This window comes from Scyliorhinus torazame, chromosome 5 (assembly GCF_047496885.1).
Source record: "Scyliorhinus torazame isolate Kashiwa2021f chromosome 5, sScyTor2.1, whole genome shotgun sequence".
Lineage (NCBI taxonomy): Eukaryota > Metazoa > Chordata > Chondrichthyes > Carcharhiniformes > Scyliorhinidae > Scyliorhinus > Scyliorhinus torazame.
Window position 1 is genome coordinate 319817771 of NC_092711.1, and position 19912 is coordinate 319837682.

Consider the following 19912-nt stretch of genomic DNA (forward strand, 5'->3'; position numbering starts at 1 on the left):
CACCCTTCCCCCCTCCCCATCCACCCTTCCCCCCTCCCCCAACTACATCCACCCACCCCTCCCCTTCATCCCCCAACCACATCCACCCTCCCCCAACCACATCCACCCTTCCCCCCTCCCCCCCAACCACAGCCACCCTTCCCCCCTCCCCACATCCACCTACCCCTTCCCCCTTCACCCCCCAACCACATCCACCCTCCCCCTTTCCCCTTCACATCCCAACCACATCCACCCCTCCCCCAACCACATCCACCCTCTTCCCCCCCCCCCCCCCCCCCCCCCCACCCGCCATCACCGGCCGTGGACGCTACTTCCTGGTTCCTGGGATGGGCCCGCCTACTCACCTCCCTCATCCGCTTCGTCAGCCGGCACGACTGGCTGACGGATTTATTTAGCGGGGGTGGGGGGGTGAATGGCGATGGCATGACCTGGGGGGTCACGCCGTCGGGACTTCGACCCATCCGGAGAATATGGGGGGGGGGCCGAGAATCGGCTCTACCGCCTGCTCGGCAGATTCTCTGGCAGGCCCGGCGCCAACCTCGATGAAGCCGTTCTCGCCGGTTGGGAGAACGGCATGGGACCGGCGTCGCGCGAAAAACTGGCGTGAACGGCGATTCTCCCAGACGGCGCGGATGGGAGAATCGCCCCCAACGTCTCTGATTTTCAATTCTATACCTGTGGAAATAAATCTCAGTGATTTGTGAACAATTTTTACTGATTTGTTAACCTGTGTTGCTGCACTTAATAGTTTGTGAATCTGTGTTACCCACATCCCTTTCTGTCCCTGTCCCATTTCGGAGCGTGCACCCCCCCTGTGAGCATAGCGACCCAGATTGAAGTTTGGTTGTCAATTACGTGTCCATTCTGCAAGTTTTTGAAAATCTTCTTGCAATTTGTTGCAGTCTTCACTCATAACTAACGAGACTATCCCCCCCCCGCCCCGCCCCACGCTCCCCCTCCCCCCCCGCCCCGCCCCACGCTCACCCCCCCGCCCCGCCCCCCGCTCCCCCTCCCCCCGCCCCGCCCCACGCTCACCCCCCCGCCCCGCCCCACGCTCACCCCCCCCGCCCCGCCCCACGCTCACCCCCCCCCGCCCCGCCCCACGCTCACCCCCCCGCCCCACGCTCCCCCCCCGCCCCGCCCCACGCTCACCCCCCCCGCCCCGCCCCACGCTCACCCCCCCCGCCCCACGCTAACCCCCCCCCGCCCCGCCCCACGCTCACCCCCCCCGCCCCGCCCCACGCTCACCCCCCCCGCCCCGCCCCACGCTCACCCCCCCCCCCCCCCCCCACTGAGTTGTCATCGTTCGCCAATTTGGATATTATACTCCAGATTCCCAAGACCAAATTATTTCTAAAATTGGCAGTAGTGATCTTATCACAGTCCTTGGCTGGAATGCTCCGGCCGTTGTGATCCTCTGTTCCCATCGGCAGCGTGCCCCCGTTGACGTGGGGCGGCTTCAATGGGAAATCCCAATGCCAAGCAGCGGGAATTTAGAAACCCACCACCAACGAGTGGCGCGCCGCGGAGAAACACGCGGATGGGGTTCCGGAGTCTCCAACCACTGGTGTAATAACACTTCCCATCAACAGGAATCACCGAAGTGACTGGTGCTCCAGTTTGAGTTGAATCATTTGGTATATTTCCTTTTGCGCTGTTGGAGCATGGAATATTTACCACTGGATGTGGTTAAGGCCAACAGTTGCACCTTCTTAAAGGGGTCGTGGCTAAGCATTTGAAGCAGATATCGGTCCGGGGAGAGGGATAAGGGCAGCGGAACTAGTTTTTGGATTGTTTTAGCAATAGCAATGGCTCAGTGATTAACGCACTCGCTCTGTAATATTCAAAGGCTTGTGAAAAACCTGAACCGGGGGCAGCAAGCTTGGATTTCTGTCAACAGTTTACAGATCATTGTTGGTGATTGTCGATCTCAAGCCACCAGCGCATCAGGTAAGGAGTCTGTGCTGCTCAGATATTGGACTGGAAACCGTGTGTTGCACATGGTCAACATTGGAACAGGAGAAGGGCATTCAGCCCCTCAAATCTGTTTCTTCATTCAATTAGATTGTGGGTTGATGTGTTAAGTGAGTTGGTTCAACGTTGACTGCAACTGGATGCAGTGAAACTAGAAACAGGCTTCCGACACAGGAGATGGTCCAACACTGTTTTATTGAACTCCCTGATTGCTGTACATAGTCTGCTGTGAGTTGACACTCTATCAATCTAACTGATAACCGCCTACTGGCTTGACCAGACTAACTCTCTACCTCATGGTGATAGTGCTCACTGGCTTGTGCACTCTTACTATCTCAGTAGCTGAGTCCTGTCGAGAGAGGGAGAGTCTTAATGCCCTGTGTGCTTTATAGTGGCGGTGTCCTGTCTGGTGATTGGTTGTTCTGTGTCGTGTGTGTTCATTGGTTATCCTGTGTGTCAATCACTGCCTGTCTGCATCTCATTATATACATGAGTGGATATTATGACATGGGTCATCTGCATCTCAACTTCATCTATCCATCTTAGATCATAAGCTTTAATACCATTGCGCCCTTAAAAAAATAATGATGAATCTGATTTAAAATTCTCAATTAACCCCCAAACCCCTGCTCACCAAAGCCAGGCAGCTTTTTTTGGGGGGGGGGGGGGAGTATTCCAGATGTTCACATGTAAACGTGTTTAAAGTCAATTCACGTCACATCGTTTGGTTCCAAAGCCACGCACAGATTGGTGACATTCAGAATAATGTAGGTGTTGCTTGCTGCTCTGACACTGCATGGAGAAGATCGCTTGAATTGAACGGTGCCATTTTGCAGTGAGTGAGAGTGAACTTGGTGGTGTGTTCGTTAAAATCAGCGATACACCATTGTCCCACATTCCTTTCAGGAAAAAGTGGAAGTCTGGCCTCGTGTGCACAGATCCTGACCCTGAAACCCTCTTTTAGTTTTGTATCTCCAGGCGTGGCTCTTCTCCACCTTCACATCGGGTGAGGTACAGATGCCATTTTTAAGTCAGTGAGGGAGGCATTTGCTGCCCTGGGCTCTTCCATTTGATTATAAGCTTCAATCGCTAAAGGGGCAGTGAGTCTGCTGGGTGCCTTTAAGTCAGAAACCCATGGGTATAAAATCACGCTGCTGCTCTGTCAAGGGCGGGAGAATGGCAGATCGCAGTTCCTGTTGGCGGGTGGTGCGAATGCAATTTGCACCTCAAAAATCGGGAGGCAGTGGCGTAATAGTATTGTCACTAGACTAGTAATCCAGAGACCCAGGGTCATCCTCTGGGTTCCCGAGTTCGAATCCCACCATGGTAGTGTGGTATTATCGGGTATTACAGTACCCAAGAGGCCGAAGACCATTGGTTAAACCTAGGGGTTTACCATTGGCTGTTGGTATGTAGCTCCGCCTTGACAGGCGGGGTATAAGAACCGGTGCCGTCCCAGCAGCCCTCACTTTCTGTACCAAAGCTGCTGGGGAAAAGTTCTAGTCGATTGAAGCCTTCAGTTATGTTACAACCTCGCCTTTGAGTGTAATTGATCGTGCATCAATTTAACCGACTACACTTAAGCTGAAAGAATGGATCTCCGAATCAAGCCGGAGTGTCTATTATTCAGCCCCCACGCGGAGAACTCGGCGCCGATATTTAAGCACTGGCTGGCGTGTTTTAAAGGCTGCCTCGAGACGGCCGGAGGCGCCCCCTCAGGAGAACAGAAACTGCATCTCCTGCACTCGAGAGTAAGCCCTGGAATCTTCACCCTCATCGAGGAGGCGGAGGACTACGATGCTGCGATCGAGCTGTTTAAAGGACATCATATCCGCCCTGTAAACCAGGTCTACGCACGTCACCTGCTCGCAACTAGACAGCAAAGCCCCGGGGAATCGCTGGAGGACTTCTACCGTGCGCTACTGGTGCTGGGCAGAAACTGTGGCTGCCCGCATGTTTTGGGGGGGCGAGCACACGGAACTTCTAATCAGGGATGCCTTTGTAGCAGGTATGAGCTCCTCAGAGATCCGCCAATGACTCTTAAAAAAGGACACCCTGGGACTGAGAGAGGCACGGGCCCTGGCAGGGACCATGGATGTTGCCTCCAGAAACGCGCAGTCCTATGCGCCCGATCGCGCGGCGGCCCCCTGGGCTGCGTGGCATCCCGCAGCGGCAGCCCCGCTGACCTTCCCCGTGTCCCCGCAGGCCTGCGCTGTAAGACGGCCCACTAACTCCGTCGGGCCCCCGCTGTTTCTTCTGCGGGCAGGCGAAGCATCCCCACACGCGCTGCCCGGCCCGCACCTCCACCTGCAAAGGGTGCGGCAAGAAGGGCCATTTTGTGGGGGTCTGCCAAGCACGAGCCGTAGCCGCGGTCTCCAGCGACTCCGGACCGCCGTGGCAATCTTCCTCTCGGGCCCCAGGCGGCCAGCACTCACCGCCACCCCCCCTTTCCTAGGGTCACATCCGACCCACGGGCGTGGCCATCTCGCCCCTCGGACACCACGCTGGACGGATGGGCGCCGCCAGGAGCAGGCGGTACAGTGCCCAGGACCGGACCTTCATCAGGTCAGAGGTCCAAATGCTACTGAGGGAAGGGGTCATTGAAGCTAGCAACAGTCCCTGGAGAGCTCAAGTAGTGGTGGTGAAGACTGGGGAGAATCATAGGATGGTCATTGACTACAGTCAGACCATCAACAGGTTTACGCAGCTGGACGCGTACCCTCTCCCCCGCATATCCGACCTGGTGAACAGGATCGCACAATACAAGGTCTTCTCCACGGTGGATCTCAAGTCCGCTTACCATCAGCTACCCCTCCGCACTAGTGACCCCAAGTACACTGCCTTCGAAGCAGATGGGCGGCTCTATCAATTTTTAAGGGTTCCCTTTGGTGTCACTAATGGGGTCTCGGTCTTCCAACACGAGATGGACTGAATGGTTGACCGATACGGCTTATGCGCAACGTTCTCGTATCTGGATAACATCACCATCTGCGGCCATGACCAGCAGGACCACGACACCAACCTCCGTAAATTTCTCCAGACCGCGAAAATCCTTCACTTAACGTATAATAAGGATAAATGCGTGTTTAGCACCGACCGTCTAGCCATTCTCGGCTACGTAGTGCGAAATGGAGTTATAGGCCCCGACCCTGAACGCATGCGCCCCTTATGGAATTCCCCCTCCCTCACTGCCCCAAGGCCCTGAAGCGCTGCCTTGGGTTTTTCAGTTATCACGCACAGTGGGTCCCTAACTACGCAGACAAAGCCCGACCCCTAATCCAGTCCACAACGTTCCCCTTTCGACGGAGGCCCGCCAGGCCTTCAGCCGCATCAAAACAGGCATTGCAAAGGCCACGATGCACGCCATCGACGAGTCCCTCCCCTTCCAGGTCGAGAGCGATACTGTTAAAAACAATTCCGACGTAGCTCTGGCCGCCACCCTCAACCAAGCGGGCAGACCCGTGGCCTTCTTCTCCCGTACCCTCCGTGCTTCAGAAATTCGCCATTCCTCGGTCGAAAAAGAGGCGCAAGCCATAGTAGAAGCTGTGCGACATTGGAGGCATTACCTGGCCGGCAGGAGATTCACTCTCCTCACTGACCAACGGTCGGTGGCGTTCATGTTTGATAATGCACAGCGGGGCAAGATAAAAAACGACAAGATCTTACGGTGGAGGATAGAACTCTCCACCTACAACTATGAGGTCTTGTATCGTCCCGGGAAGCTAAACGAGCCTTCCGATGCCCTGTACCGCGGCACGTGTGCCACCGCACAAGTGTGCCACCTCCGAGCCCTCCACGAGGACCTCTGCCACCCGGGGGTCACTCGTTTTTTCCACTTCATTAAGACCCGCAACCTGCCCTACTCCATCGAGGAGGTCAGGACCGTCACCAGGGACCGCCAAATCTGCGCGGAGTGCAAACCGCACTTCTACTGGCCAGAGAGGGCGCACCTGATAAAGGCTTCCCGTCCTTTTGAACGCCTCAGCATGGACTTCATAGGCCCCCTCCCCTCCACCGACCGCAACACGTACTTCCTGAACGTGATTGACGAGTACTCCCGGTTCCCATTCGCCATCCCCTGCCCGGACATGACCACAACCACCGTCATCAAGGCCCTCCAGGGTATCTTTACACTGTTCGGGTTCCCCGCGTACATACATAGTGATAGGGGGTCCTCCTTTATGAGCGACGAACTGCGTCAATTCCTGCTCAGCAAGGGCATCGCCTCAAGCAGGACGACCAGTTACAACCCCCGGGGAAACGGGCAGGTAGAGAGGGAGAATGCTTCAATGGGTTTAATTATGAGGAATGATGACTTTCAAAGAGGAGCAGCTTGTCACACAACCCACACACACACCCACACACAGACCCACACACACACAGACCCACACACACACACCCACACACACACACACCCACACACACACACACACACACACACACAGAGACCCACACATACACACACACCCACACACACACACACACACACCCACACACACACACACAGACCCACACACACACCCACACACACACACACAGACCCACACACACACCCACACATACACACACACCCACACATACATCCACACCCACACACACACCCACATCCACACCCACACCCACACACACACACACCCCCACACACACACACACACACACACACACCCACACACACACACACACCCACACACACACCTACACATACACCCACACACACACAAACCCACACATACACCCACACACACATCCACACACACACCCCCACACACACACACACCCACACACACACACACACACACACCCACACACACAAACCCACACACAGACACATCCACACACACACACACCCACACCCACACATACACCCACACAAACTCACACATACACCCACACACACACACACACACAACCCACACACCCACACCCACACATACACCCACACAAACTCACACACACAACCCACACACACACCCACACCCCCCCCACACACACACAACCCACACACAGACCCACACACAGACACACACACACCCACACCCACACACACACACCCACACACACACCCACACACACACCCACACAACCCACACATACACCCACACACACACCCACACACACACAGAGACACACACACACACACAACCCACACACACAACCCACACACACACAACCCACACACACACAACCCACACACACACAACACACACACAAACAACGCACCAGACTGATAGTTGACTTAGATGCAAGCATCATAATGTATAACCAGTCTCCCAATGTTTCTTCTGGAAAATGGCACCTCCTGCAGTGCAGCACTCCCTCACAACTCACGTCTGACAGTGCAGCACTCCCTCAGTACTGACCCTCTGACAGTGCGGCACTCCCTCAGTACTGACCCTCTGACAGTGCAGCACTCCCTCAGTACTGACCCTCTGACAGTGCAGCACTCCCTCAGTACTGACCCTCTGACAGTGCAGCACTCCTTCAATACTGACCCTCTGACAGTGCGGCACTCCCTCAGTACTGACCCTCTGACAGTGCGGCACTCCCTCAGTACTGACCCTCTGACAGTGCGGCACTCCCTCAGTACTGACCCTCTGACAGTGCAGCGCTCCCTCAGTACTGACCCTCTGACAGTGCAACACTCCCTCAGTACTGACCCTCTGACAGAGCAGCACTCCCTCAGTACTGACCCTCTGACAGTGCAGCACTCCCTCAGTACTGACCCTCTGATAGTGCAGCACTCCCTCAGTACTGACCCTCTGACAGTGCAGCACTCCCTCAGCACTGACCCTCTGACAGTGCGGCGCTCACTCAGTACTGACCCTCTGACAGTGCAGCACTCCCTCAGTACTGACCCTCTGACAGTGCAGCACTCCCTCAGCACTGACCCTCTGACAGTGTGGCACTCCCTCAGTACTGACCCTCTGACAGTTCAGCACTCCCTCAGTACTGACCCTCTGACAGTGCGGCACTCCCTCAGTACTGACCCTCTGACAGTGCAGCACTCCCTCAGCACTGACCCTCTGACAGTGTGGCACTCCCTCAGTACTGACCCTCTGACAGTTCAGCACTCCCTCAGTACTGACCCTCTGACAGTGCGACAATCCCTCAGTACTGACCCTCTGACAGTGCAGCACTCGCTCAGTACTGACCCTCTGACAGTGCAGCACTCCCTCAGTACTGACCCTCTGACAGTGCAGCACTCCCTCAGTACAGACCCTCTGACAGTGCAGCAATCCGTCCTTCAATAATGCCCTTGCAACAAGTCAGTCAGACCGTGCTCCCTTAATAATTGCTCTCTCCAACTGTATCGCCCTCTCTTTGTACAACCCTGCATCAGTCTGGTGCGGTGAATGTGTATGTTGGGGGGTTGGTGGGGGTGCTTGAACGCTCAGCTCCGGCAGCATGCTGCTCACTGAGTCGACGCGGTTCAGTTTTGTTTTTCTGTCGGTTGATCTTGGAGAGGCAATAACAAAAAGTTGGGACATTCTTGAGTTCCAACTCTATCGCAACTCTGAATAAAGTTATGAGAGCAGAGAGAGAATGAAGATATTTAATGAAATATGAAAAATACTGTGGAATCAATGCAATTTCTGGTGTTAAAATAAACTATGACCATCCAGTAATTCCAATTAAATAATTTAAACACTGTTGTTTCAAACGTACCAACATGTAGGAGGACAGTGCCACCTACAGTTGGGGAAGTGTAAATAAAGTGTCTTTTGCTTAAAAATGGAACATTTGGGTTTGCATACTGAAAGAAAGTTACTGGAAAGTTTTATTGCATGGTGCCGATATTCAATTTAATTCAAATTGGATTTTATTGTCCGTTTGGAAATTAATTGAGGGTACATTTGATTGTTAAAGATCAAAGAAATTAAATATTAACAATGAAAAAGATAAGTTACATCATCACAAAAATCTGCTTAGAATTGTTTCAGTACGTTTAAAATAATCAGTGAGGCAAGAAAGCTATAAAAATCACATAAATCGAACCAATACCCTTAAAACCTCCGAGGAGTCCTGTAATTCAAGCCCCCTTTTCGTAAATCATTGCAGCACCTACCTCATTCTCCCAAAAATAACAATCTGTCTGTTCCATTTGTTGCCCCGCCAGCTGGCACGGAAATGACATCTCCGGGCGGCGCATGCGTGGGAGCGTCAGCGGCCGCTGACAGTTTCCCGCGCATGCGCAGTGGAGGGGGTCTCTTCCGCCTCTGCCATGGTGGAGACCGTGGCGGAGGCAGAAGGGAAAGAGTGCCCCCACGGCACAGGCCCGCCCGCGGATCGGTGGGCCCCGATCGCGGGCCAGGCCACCGTGGGGGCACCCCCCGGGGCCACATCGCCCCGCGCCTCCCCCCCCAGGACCCCGGAGCCCGCCCACGCCGCCTTGTCCCGCCGGTAAGGTAGGTGGTTTAATTTACGCCGGCGGGACTTCGGCCCATCCGGGCCGGAGAATCAAGCGGGGGGGGGGGGCCCGCCAACCGGCGCGGCGCGATTCCCGCCCCCGCCGAATATCCGGTGCCGGAGACTTCGGCAACTGGCGGGGGCGGGATTCACGTCAGCCCCCGGCGATTCTCCGACCCGGCGGGGGGTCGGAGAATGTCGCCCCATGACATGAAACTGCCACATTTCCAGTAGTAGGTCGACCATCCTGATGTGTTGGGTGTTCTGGATCACTTACAGGTCACCAACACTTGAAATAGTGCAACACTATTTTATTGAACCATTAACTGTTTAAACATATTTAGACTGTGGGTTAATAGGACACTAGTTTTAACTAAAGACCTTTGCCTTGTCCTAACCAGTCGATGCACTCAGCACATGGTGAATGTCTGTGTTGCAGGCTGTGAGCTCTGTCCTGCTAGCTAGCTGCTACTCGAATGAGCGGGAACTCTGATGCCCCCTGTCTTTATAGTGCGTGTGCTCTCACTGGTGATTGGCTGCGGTGTTGTGTTGATTGGTCCCACTGTGTGTCCATCAGTGTGTGTCTGCACCATGATATACTGGTGTATATTATGGCACATCCCTGTGTGGCAATCTTGTTGTATCAAATAACGATTCCCCAATAGATGCTTGAAAGGAAGAAGGCCTGACAGTGTAACAATAAATCTGTCCATCATGACTCTATCGTGGATAGGAAAGCTTCAGAGGGATATGGGCCGAATGCAGGCAAATGGGGTTAGCGGAGATGGGCTTTTTGATTGGCCTGGACCAATGTGGGCCGAAGGGCCTGTCTCCGTGTTGTAGATTCTACGATTCTATGATTGACCAGATTTTATTCCCTGCCCACAAGTGGCAAGGGTCGAGGGAGAGAAGATCAGAGAGGAAGTAAAGTTCAGACCATGATAAATATAAGGAGGCCATTCAGCTTCTCAAACCTGTTCCACCATTTACTAAGACCATGACTGATCTGACACTCTAAGTCCACTTTCCTGCCTTATCTCCATCACCCTTCATTCCCCCACTGATTAAAAACCCATCGATCTCCGCCTCGGTAATGTTCACAGCTTCCTGGGGCAAAGAATTCCAAAGATTCATCACTGTTTGAGAGAAGAAATTCTTCCTCAAATGGATCTTCAATGAGCTCCTCCTTATTCTGCAACTGTGCTCTCCCCGTTCCCATGAGTGGAAACATCCTCCCAACATTAACCCCCTCTAAACCCCGAATCATCTTTTATGTTTCAATCATGTCACCTCTCATTGTTCCGAACTTCAAGGACAGTCCCAACCTGTTTAGTCTTTCCTCAAATGGCAGTCCTTCCATACCCGGGATCGTCCTGGTAAACCTCCTCCATTGATAAAATAACTTTCTTTAAATAAGGGGCGAAAACTGCACAGTATTCCGAATGTGGCCTCGCTAGTACCTTGTAGAGCCGCGGCGACAGCTCTTTACTTTTATACTCCAACCCACTTGAGATATAAGCCGGCATTCGATTTTACTCCCCAATTACCTTCTGCGCCTGTATTCAAGCTTTCTGGGTTTCATGAACAAGGAACCCCCCCCCCCAAGTCCCTTGGTGCTGCAGCTTTCCGCAATTTCTCCCTGTTTAAATAATAACCAGCTTTCTCCTTCTTCCTTCCAAAATGAACAATCTCACGTTTTCCCAGACTGAATTCCGTTTGACAATTTTCTGTCCTCTCACTTTAAAAAAAATAAATTTTGAGTATCCGATTCATTTTTGAATCTGACCCCGGGGGGTGCCCCCACGGTGGCCTGGCCCGCGATCGGGGCCCACCGATCCGCGGGCGGGCCTGTGCCGTGGGGGCACTCTTTTCCTTCCGCCTTCGCCACGGTCTCCACCATGTTGGAGGCGGAAGAGACTCCCTCCACTGCGCATGCGCGGGGATGCCGTGAGCGGCCGCCCGGAGATGTCATTTCCGCGCCAGCTGGCGGGGCACCAAAGGCCTTTTCCGCCAGCTGGCGGGGCGGAAATTAGTCCGGCGCGGGCCTAGCCCCTTAAGGTTGGGGCTCGGCCCCCAAAGATGCAGAGGATTCCGCACCTTTGGGGTGGCGCGATGCCCAACTGATTTGCGCTGTTTTGGGCGCCAGTCGGCAGACATCGCGCCGATACCGGAGAATTTTGCCCCTGAAACGGGAATCATAGAATTTACAGTCCAGAAGGAGGCCATTAGGCCCATCGAGACTGCACCGGCCCTTGGAAAGAGCACCCTACTTAAGCCCACATCTCCACCCCCATCCCCGTAACCCCACCTAACCTTTTGGATCTTAAGGGGAAATTTATCATGGTCAATCCACCCAACCTGCACATCTTTGGACTGTGGGAGGAAACCGGAGCACCCGGAGGAAACCCACGCAGACACGGGGAGAAAGTGCAAACTCCATACAGTCACCTGAGGCGGGAATTGAACCCGGGTCCCTGGCGCTGGTTAGCCGTGGTAACCACTGTGCCACCATGCCGCCCCTTATCCAGCTGGTCAAGGCAGCATCCATGGATTCCACAGTTACTGAATGTTACCATCCTTTTCCCTTTCCTTACAGCACGCAAGGGAATTGGATAATTATTTTGTGATAATATTTCCAGGACTATAGGGAATGAAGTCGGACTGGTTGAGTTGCTTTTGCAGTGAGCTGGCATGGACACTGTCACGGTCGCCATGTGAACGATTTAAAAAGATAAACATATACGTCGGCTGGACTATTTTATAAAGCCATTTTTTCCCGCGCTGTTAAAAATGGAGAATTGCTGAGCGAACCAATGGTTCAACCAGCCACCTGATGCAGCTGTTTCAAAATAACAATGACCATGCGGGCGGGGAGTCTGGTTCTGTTAACTCTGAACAAAGGGAAACCTTTGCAGTTCTAACCTCCCATAACGGTGCTAGTGGCTAAAGCATTAACACTCCTACCACCACAGCTTCGGCAAAGACCCTCACCAAACCTGCCAACTGCTGCAACCATGGAACTTGTGCCTCCAGACAAAGTCGTTCAACGTGCCTCCTCCTGTCGGCCAAATCTCACACTTGAAAGATGGAGCACTGTCCCGTCATCCAACCTGCCCGCGGAATTCCAGACTCTAAATGTTAGCTCCTCTCTCGCGCTCCACAGACGCCCACAGACCTGCTGAGATTGTCCAGTATTTTCTGGTTTTATTCCAATTAACTCTTGACTTTGGTCTCTGGACAAACGTAAAACTGATTTTTATTGTGGTCGTGCCCTGAACTCTCTTCATTTTTCCTTAGCCCACATTTAGTGAGGTCACGTGACCTCAAAATGGGCGGACATTGCAAACCCCCTTTCACAAGTGTGTAAAAATAAACGAACCTTTTTATTTCCACCCTCCAACGGGTTTGCTGAGCAAGTTACTAACAGAGGATTGGAATATTTCCAAGTCATAGGGTTGGTGTCAATACCCCACAGTTTATAAAAGGGGAAATCAGAATTGAAAAAACACCTTCCTGCTTACGGAGGGGTGGAGAGTGGGGACATCAGGGCAGTTTAAACTGACCTCACCCTCTGTCCGTCACAGAGACAATGGACCGAATGGCCTCCGGTGCTGCAACCTGATATATGTTGATGCTCAATAAAGGTGTAGCCGGGGATGACACTACCCTCCCTCCATCGTGCCCCCCCCCCGCACCCCATCGTCTCTCTCTTGTAATGTGTTACCTATCAGTATAAAAATACAATGGCCAGGACTTACCAGTGGATGTGATTATAGTAGGAGAGCAGAGAAATGGGAAGAGGCCATTGCGTCCACCAATCGTGCCTGCAGAATCATTCCATTAGGTGAGGCCGATCTGAGCCTCAACCTGCCCCTGCTCCATGTCCCCTGATACCCTAACCCAAGAATCCATCGGTCTCAGTCCTGGACCCCCAGTGTCCAGAGACCTTTGACGAGGGAGTTGCAGATTCCCACCAGCCTTTGTGTGGAGATGTGTTCCCTGATCTATGAGTCTTTGTGCTGTTGTTTGTGAATCTCTTGATGAACACATCAGACATCAGGAAACGTGTCCCAATATTCGCATGAGGGAAAGTTAAACTATTGAATATCTATCACTGGGGAAGATTGGATATTGGAAATTGCTCCAGTTTCTGTGGTTAATGGATAGAAAATCCTGGTAGCACCCGAGGAGACCATTTGGCCCATCACTTCCTGTGACAGCTCCCAGAAGGAGTTATATAATTTGTCCTTTCTCATTCACCAATATGTTTCCTAGTGGGTGAGATCCTTACACTGGGAAAGTGAACATGCAAAACTCTATTGCAGGAGCTCCGGCCCTCTGTTCTCCCACCCACCTTCCACAATCCAACATGACTGTATATATAAATGATTTGGAGGAAAATGTAACTGGTCTGATTAGTAAGTTTGCAGACGACACAAAGGTTGGTGGAATTGCAGATAGCAATGAGGACTGTCAGAGGATACAGCAGGATTGAGATTGTTTGGAGACTTGGGCGGAGAGATGGCAGATGGAGTTTAATCCGGACAATTGTGAGGTAATGCATTTTGGAAGGTCTAATGCAGGTAGGGAATATACAGTGAATGGTAGAACCCTCAAGAGTATTGACAGTCAAAGAGATATAGGTGTGCAGGTCCACAGGTAATTGAAAGGGGCAACACAGGTGGAGAAGGTAGTCAAGAAGGCACACGGCATGCTTGCCTTCATTGGCCGGGGCATTGAGTGTAAGAATTGGCAAGTCATGTTGCAGCTGTATAGAACCTTAGTTAGGCCACACTTGGAGTATAGTGTTCAATTCTGGTCGCCACACTACCTTTATGATGTGGAGGCTTTAGAGAAGGTGCAGAAGAGATTTACCAGAATGTTGCCTGGTATGGAGGGCATTAGCTATGAGGAGCGGTTGAATAAACTCGGTTTGTTCTCACTGGAACGACGGAGGTTGAGGGGCGACCTGATAGAGGTCTACAAAATAATGAGGGGCATAGACAGAGTGGATAGTCAGAGGCTTTTCCCCGGGGTAGAGGGGTCAATTACTAGGGGGCATAGATTTAAGGTGCGAGGGGCAAGGTTTAGAGTAGATGTACGAGGCAAGTTTTTTACGCAGAGGGTAGTGGGTGCCTGGAACTCGCTGCCGGAGGAGGTGGTGGACGCAGGGACGATAGTGACATTTAAGGGGCATCTTGACAAATACATGAATAGGATGGGAATAGAGGGATACGGACCCAGGAAGTGTAGAAGATTGTAGTTTAGTCGGGCAGCATGGTCGGCACAGGCTTGGAGGGCTGAAGGCCCTGTTCCTGTGCTGTACTTTTCTTTGTTCTCTTTGTTCTATGACTGCTTGCTGATGTGATGAATGGCAGTAATTGTATTATATGTATCTGGTGCAGTGATGATTATAAAAGCCTGGGTTAGGGTGTGTATATATTTTTTTAGATCCTCGTTTGAAAGAAAGACAGACACTGTGGCTGCAGAAGGTGCACTTAAGATGTCGTAAAAATGCTATCATTGATATTTGAAGCCATGCTTATGTTTAAAAGGAAAGATCTAATTGTTTTTTGTTAAGTAAACTTAAGTAATTAGGTCATGGGATTTGAGTGGAATGGGTTTGATGTAATCAATGGGAAGAGCCAGGTCTGTACCAGGTCACTGGCAGTCAGCTTGGAGAGTTGTGAGCTGAACAACAGCTTCTGCTAAAGGCAGTCTGGTTAAGCAGTAGTCTGACACAGACAAGAATCTGCAGGCTGTTTCCTTACACAATCTCTCTCTCTCTCTAAGCAGTCTTTGAGAGGAATATTTTATCCAGAGGATCACACATAATCCTGTGTTTGTTAACTTTATTTAAGAGTGGGTTTTGACCTGTGATGGGTTTTGCCTGATTGGAGATGAAGAAGGTAGTGTTAGGAGTTCAAGTGTTTCATTTTAGTGTTAAATAGTGTTTACCTGGTAATTGTAAGCTAAATGTCTGTCCTGTTAAAGGTAGTTTAATACTGTGTTAATACTAATGTTTGTTTCGATATACCGTAACCCTATTTGTGTTCGGCGTCACTCCTGGAGTGAAGAATCCTTTCCTCAGGTTTACAAATTTTTTTAAAAAGCGTTTGGGGTTCCTGTCGGGTGCCTGAGCAAAACCTGGGGCCAGGTCCAGGAACGTAATACCGACCAAAGCAGACTCCTCTTCATGTCGTCACCACCATCTAAGCTTCAAAATAATAGTCACTCTTTCTGGAAATTTTATTCATCTGCTATTTTAATTGGAGGCACAAAATAAAGGAGTTTGATGCCTGAATAAAACTAGTGAACAGAAGGAATTATATAGGAATATATGTAAGCATTCATCCATCTGTATTTTATCAGCCAGATTTCCTTGAAACTTATTTGTTCATTGTTAAATCGATCGATCCTAAGCCAGTAGGTGAACCATGAAACTAGACAATAATACTTCTCCTGATAATAGGTTTATTTACAGAATGCAGCATTACATATGTCTCCTTCCTTTACCAACAGTCATTACTTAATTGATTCTGTATACACCTCCCGCTGCCTCAGGAAGGCAGACAGCAATTTCAGAGACCCCTCCCACCCAGGCATTGCCTTCTTCCAGACCCTTCCATCAGGCAGAAGGTACAGAAGTCTGAAGACCCGCACATCTAGACATAGGAACAGCTTCTTCCCCCCAGCTACCAGACTCCTCAACGACTCCCCCTCAGACTGATCTGCTTCCTGTAAGAACACTATTCACGACGCCCTATGCTGCTCTTGCTCATGTATTTGCTTTGTTTTGCCCCTTGTTCCACACTGCAACCAATCACCGTTTGTCGATGTACCATTTGTCAATGTACTCTGTCGATTATTCTTTTGTCTACTATGTACGTACTGTGTACGTTCCCTCGGCCGCAGAAAAATACTTTTCACTGTACTTCGGTACATGTGACAATAAATCAAATCAAATTAAAATCAAATGAAATAATTCCCTTCACCTGCGGATCTTAACAATATATTTAACATACCATTAACGTTTGTGAAATGTTTACACCATGCAGAAGGTTGTGGTTTAAGTGTCAATAGTACAACCTTGTGTTTTGCCTTTCAGGGTTGGATATTCATAAGATCAGAAAAGTCAATTCGTCACCTTGACCAGGATGGAGCAGGAGACCCAGCCCCTGGGACATTCGGTACATAGCAGGTCCTCTCTTTCCCACAAACGGCTTCACCATATCTTGGTTTCCTCGCGCGTTGGGGGAAACTTGGGTTGAATGTTTCTCAATCTGCACTTCATGCCTCCAGTCAGCAGGGACCAATGGAATCCATCCCATAATTCATGGATGAGGAGGAAGGCGAGGGAGCTGTGCAATAAACTCCGAGAAGGATCTTGATGGTGTCACTCTGTGTTCGCGAGACAATAAAAGAAATTTAAACGAGTGATGAGCAGGATTGGGACCTCTCATTATCTTAAAAGGCAGAGATCCTCATGTCTCTGGGCAGTTCCGTGGATCTGCTACATTCTCTTGACTGAGCTTTTGGGTTCTTGTGCTGAAGGATGTGCTGAAGGATGTTGCAATAGGGAGAAGAGCCTCCTCGTTTTGTAATTGCTAAGTATTTTGTGCGTGGATGCTAGATCATTCTGAGGAAATAATGTTTACACAATCCATATTTTTAATGTGTCCACATAGAAAAATAATTTAACTCTACGAAAGTATGTTTTTATCAATTATATATGTTGAAATCATTGACAAACATTGCAGATTTTTATATGTAACAACTTTCACAAGGCTTCTTATGGAAGTATTCAGAATGTTGGTATGTTTTCATACTTTATTTGTGTTTGTAGAAAAGGGTTCAGGCCTTACACGCACGTCCCATCATTTACTGTGTGTTTGCGACTAGCAGTTCATGTCCTTCCTTGCATTACGCTGTAATGATAGTTTGGGGGGAAGTATTGCTTCCTCCCCATTCCTTCTATTCTTTCTCCCTCTGCCTGTTTCCTCTCTTTTTACCTGTTTCCCCCTGATATCTCATCCCTTCTCACTCCAGATCCACCAGCTCTGCATCTTGATTCACATCTCCCGCTCCTTGCAAGATCAGATTCAGATGCCAAAACAACCCCGCTCAGCGGATTTAATGGCAAAGATGGTGGAAAGGTTGGGATCAGCCATTTTTCCACTAAATGTTAATGTGATATGTATATGTATATTAACGGGAAAAGCTAAAATCTGTTAAATATTACATGACATTGCAATCCCTGAATCTTTGTTGTGAACTTCTGTGCTTCGTTGAATTGAAGTCATAATCTCCAAGGCAATACTGGAGAATGTTTCTTTTTTAACTGTTCCCTTCTCTCTCTCTCCCTGGTGTCCACATTCTGTCCTTGTCAATTGTGCCTGACCTGCTGATGATGCCATGCCACTGCACGTTAACCTCATTCGTACTAGTTATCTTTGTACCTTGAGTTCATCATTTCTTTATCTATCATCCACCTTCTTGTCTGTGCTGTCTCTTCATTATCCCTCCAGACTCGCGCATTTTAACATTTATTGGTCTCTTCAGTGGCAGCTGCTGTTACCGGTGCTCCTCGGTGTAAAACAATCCACAATGAAGTGCTTTCACCTTCAGTGAGCACAGTTAAGGCTGGAACCAATTTAGCACAATTTCATCCACAATGAAATCCAGGGCAGTATCAGTCTCATGGGGCAGTGCAACAAATCCGCATCTTTATTCCTCTTGATGTAACTGGTGACATTTTAAAACACATAGATTGTGAAACTGTAAAAAAAAGATCAAGAAAAACGCCCTCCGCGTGCATGTTTCTGCTGAACTTTAATCTTGCTTGCTCGGAATTCAGAACACGATGGTTATCTTGCACATTACATCCTGGAACCTTCACCTTGCGCTATATTATCTGTTGAACCACTATTTTCCATTGTAATTATTTTTTAAGGGCGGGTGGTTACTGTACACACTGAGGTGATTATTGCTCTTTATTTATCTATTTATAATACTTACCATTTTGTTTATTACATTGTGCTTGATGATGTTACTGAGGGATGTGTACTCCACAGTGGTGGTTTTTAAGTTGAATAGCTGGATAGTCCAGGTTTTAACATTATCATTCTTTATCCTCTGAATCTGTGCATCGCTGGTGAGGCTGACAATTATTGTCCATCTCTAGTTTCCTTAAACGCAGTGTCGGGCTGGGCCAATTTGAAGGATAGTTCACAGACAACTCTGTTGATGTGGGGAGCAACTTTTCTTCCTGAAAGGGCCATGAATGAACCATAGATTACATAGAACATACAATGCAGAAGGAGGCCACCCGGCCCATCGAGTCCGCACCGACCCACATTAATCCCTCACCTCCACCCTACCCCCGCAACCCAACAACCCCCCCCAACCCTTATGGACACTACGGGCAATTTTTAGCATGGCCAATCCACCTAACCTGCACGTCTTTGGACTGTGGGAGGAAACCGGAGCACCCGGAGGAAACCCACGCAGACACGGGGAGAACGTGCAGACTCCGCACAGACAGTGACCCAGCGGGGAATCGAACCTGGGACCCTGGCGCTGTGAAGCCACAGTGCTATCCACTTGTGCTACCGTGCTGCCCAGTTACCGGTGGGCCAGTTGGGTTGTTAACTACAATCCCGAAACGTAATGGTCTACTAACATTAAAATGTACTTCTAGAATTTTTTTTAAAAGCTGAATTCCAATTCTCAAAAGCTTGACATTCAATGGCATTACCATCGCTGAATCCCCCACTATCAACATTCTGGGAGTTACCATTGACCAGAAACTAACTGGACTAACCATATAAATACTGTGGCTACAAGACAGGTCAGAGGCTGGGAATCCTGCGGTGAGTAACTCACCTCCTGACTCCCCAAAGCCTGTCCACCATCTACAAGGCACAAGTCAGGAGTGTGATGGACTTGCCTGGATGAGTGCGGCTCCAACAACACTCAAGAAGCTCAACACCATCCAGAAAAAAAGCAGCCCACTTCGTTGCTACCCCTTCCACAAGCATTCACTCCCTTCACCACCAACCGCTCAGTGTGTGCAATCTATAAGATGCATTGTGGGAACTCACCAGACACATTGGCAAGCACAGGGGCTGGTTTAGCACAGTGGGCTAAACAGCTGGCTTGCAATGCAGAACAAGGCCAGCAACGCGGGTTCAATTCCCGTACCAGCCCCCCCCGAACAGGGGCTGGTTTAGCACAGTGGGCTAAACAGCTGGCTTGCAATGCAGAACAAGGCCAGCAACGCGGGTTCAATTCCCGTACCAGCCCCCCCGAACAGGCGCCGGAATGTGGCGACTAGGGGCTTTTCACAGTAACTTCATTGAAGCCTACTTGTGACAATAAGCAATTATTATCATTACATTCCAAACCCACAATCACTACCATCAAGAAAGACAAGGGCAGCAGATACCTGGAAACACCACACCTGCAAGTTCCCCTCCAAGTCACTCACCATCTTGTCTTGGAAATATATCACCGCTCCTTCAGGCTTCCT

The 19912-nt window shown here is 50.4% G+C and overlaps 1 protein-coding gene across 4 annotated transcripts in view; it reads left to right on the plus strand.

The window, feature by feature from the left end:
* The window catches only part of LOC140421311 (proto-oncogene DBL-like), a 261868-nt gene extending 243178 nt beyond the window's left edge, over positions 1 to 18690 (plus strand). For 3 of the 4 annotated variants that reach the window (XM_072505952.1, XM_072505956.1, XM_072505954.1), the window contains 2 exons: positions 1850 to 1950; positions 16490 to 18690. In XM_072505952.1, coding sequence (XP_072362053.1) covers positions 1850 to 1950; positions 16490 to 16533 — 145 coding nt within the window. In that variant the 3' untranslated portion in view covers positions 16534 to 18690. The remainder of the gene's footprint in view (positions 1 to 1849; positions 1951 to 16489) is intronic. The other variant, XM_072505953.1, reaches the window with a different exon arrangement.
* The last annotated feature ends 1222 nt before the right edge of the window (positions 18691 to 19912 follow it).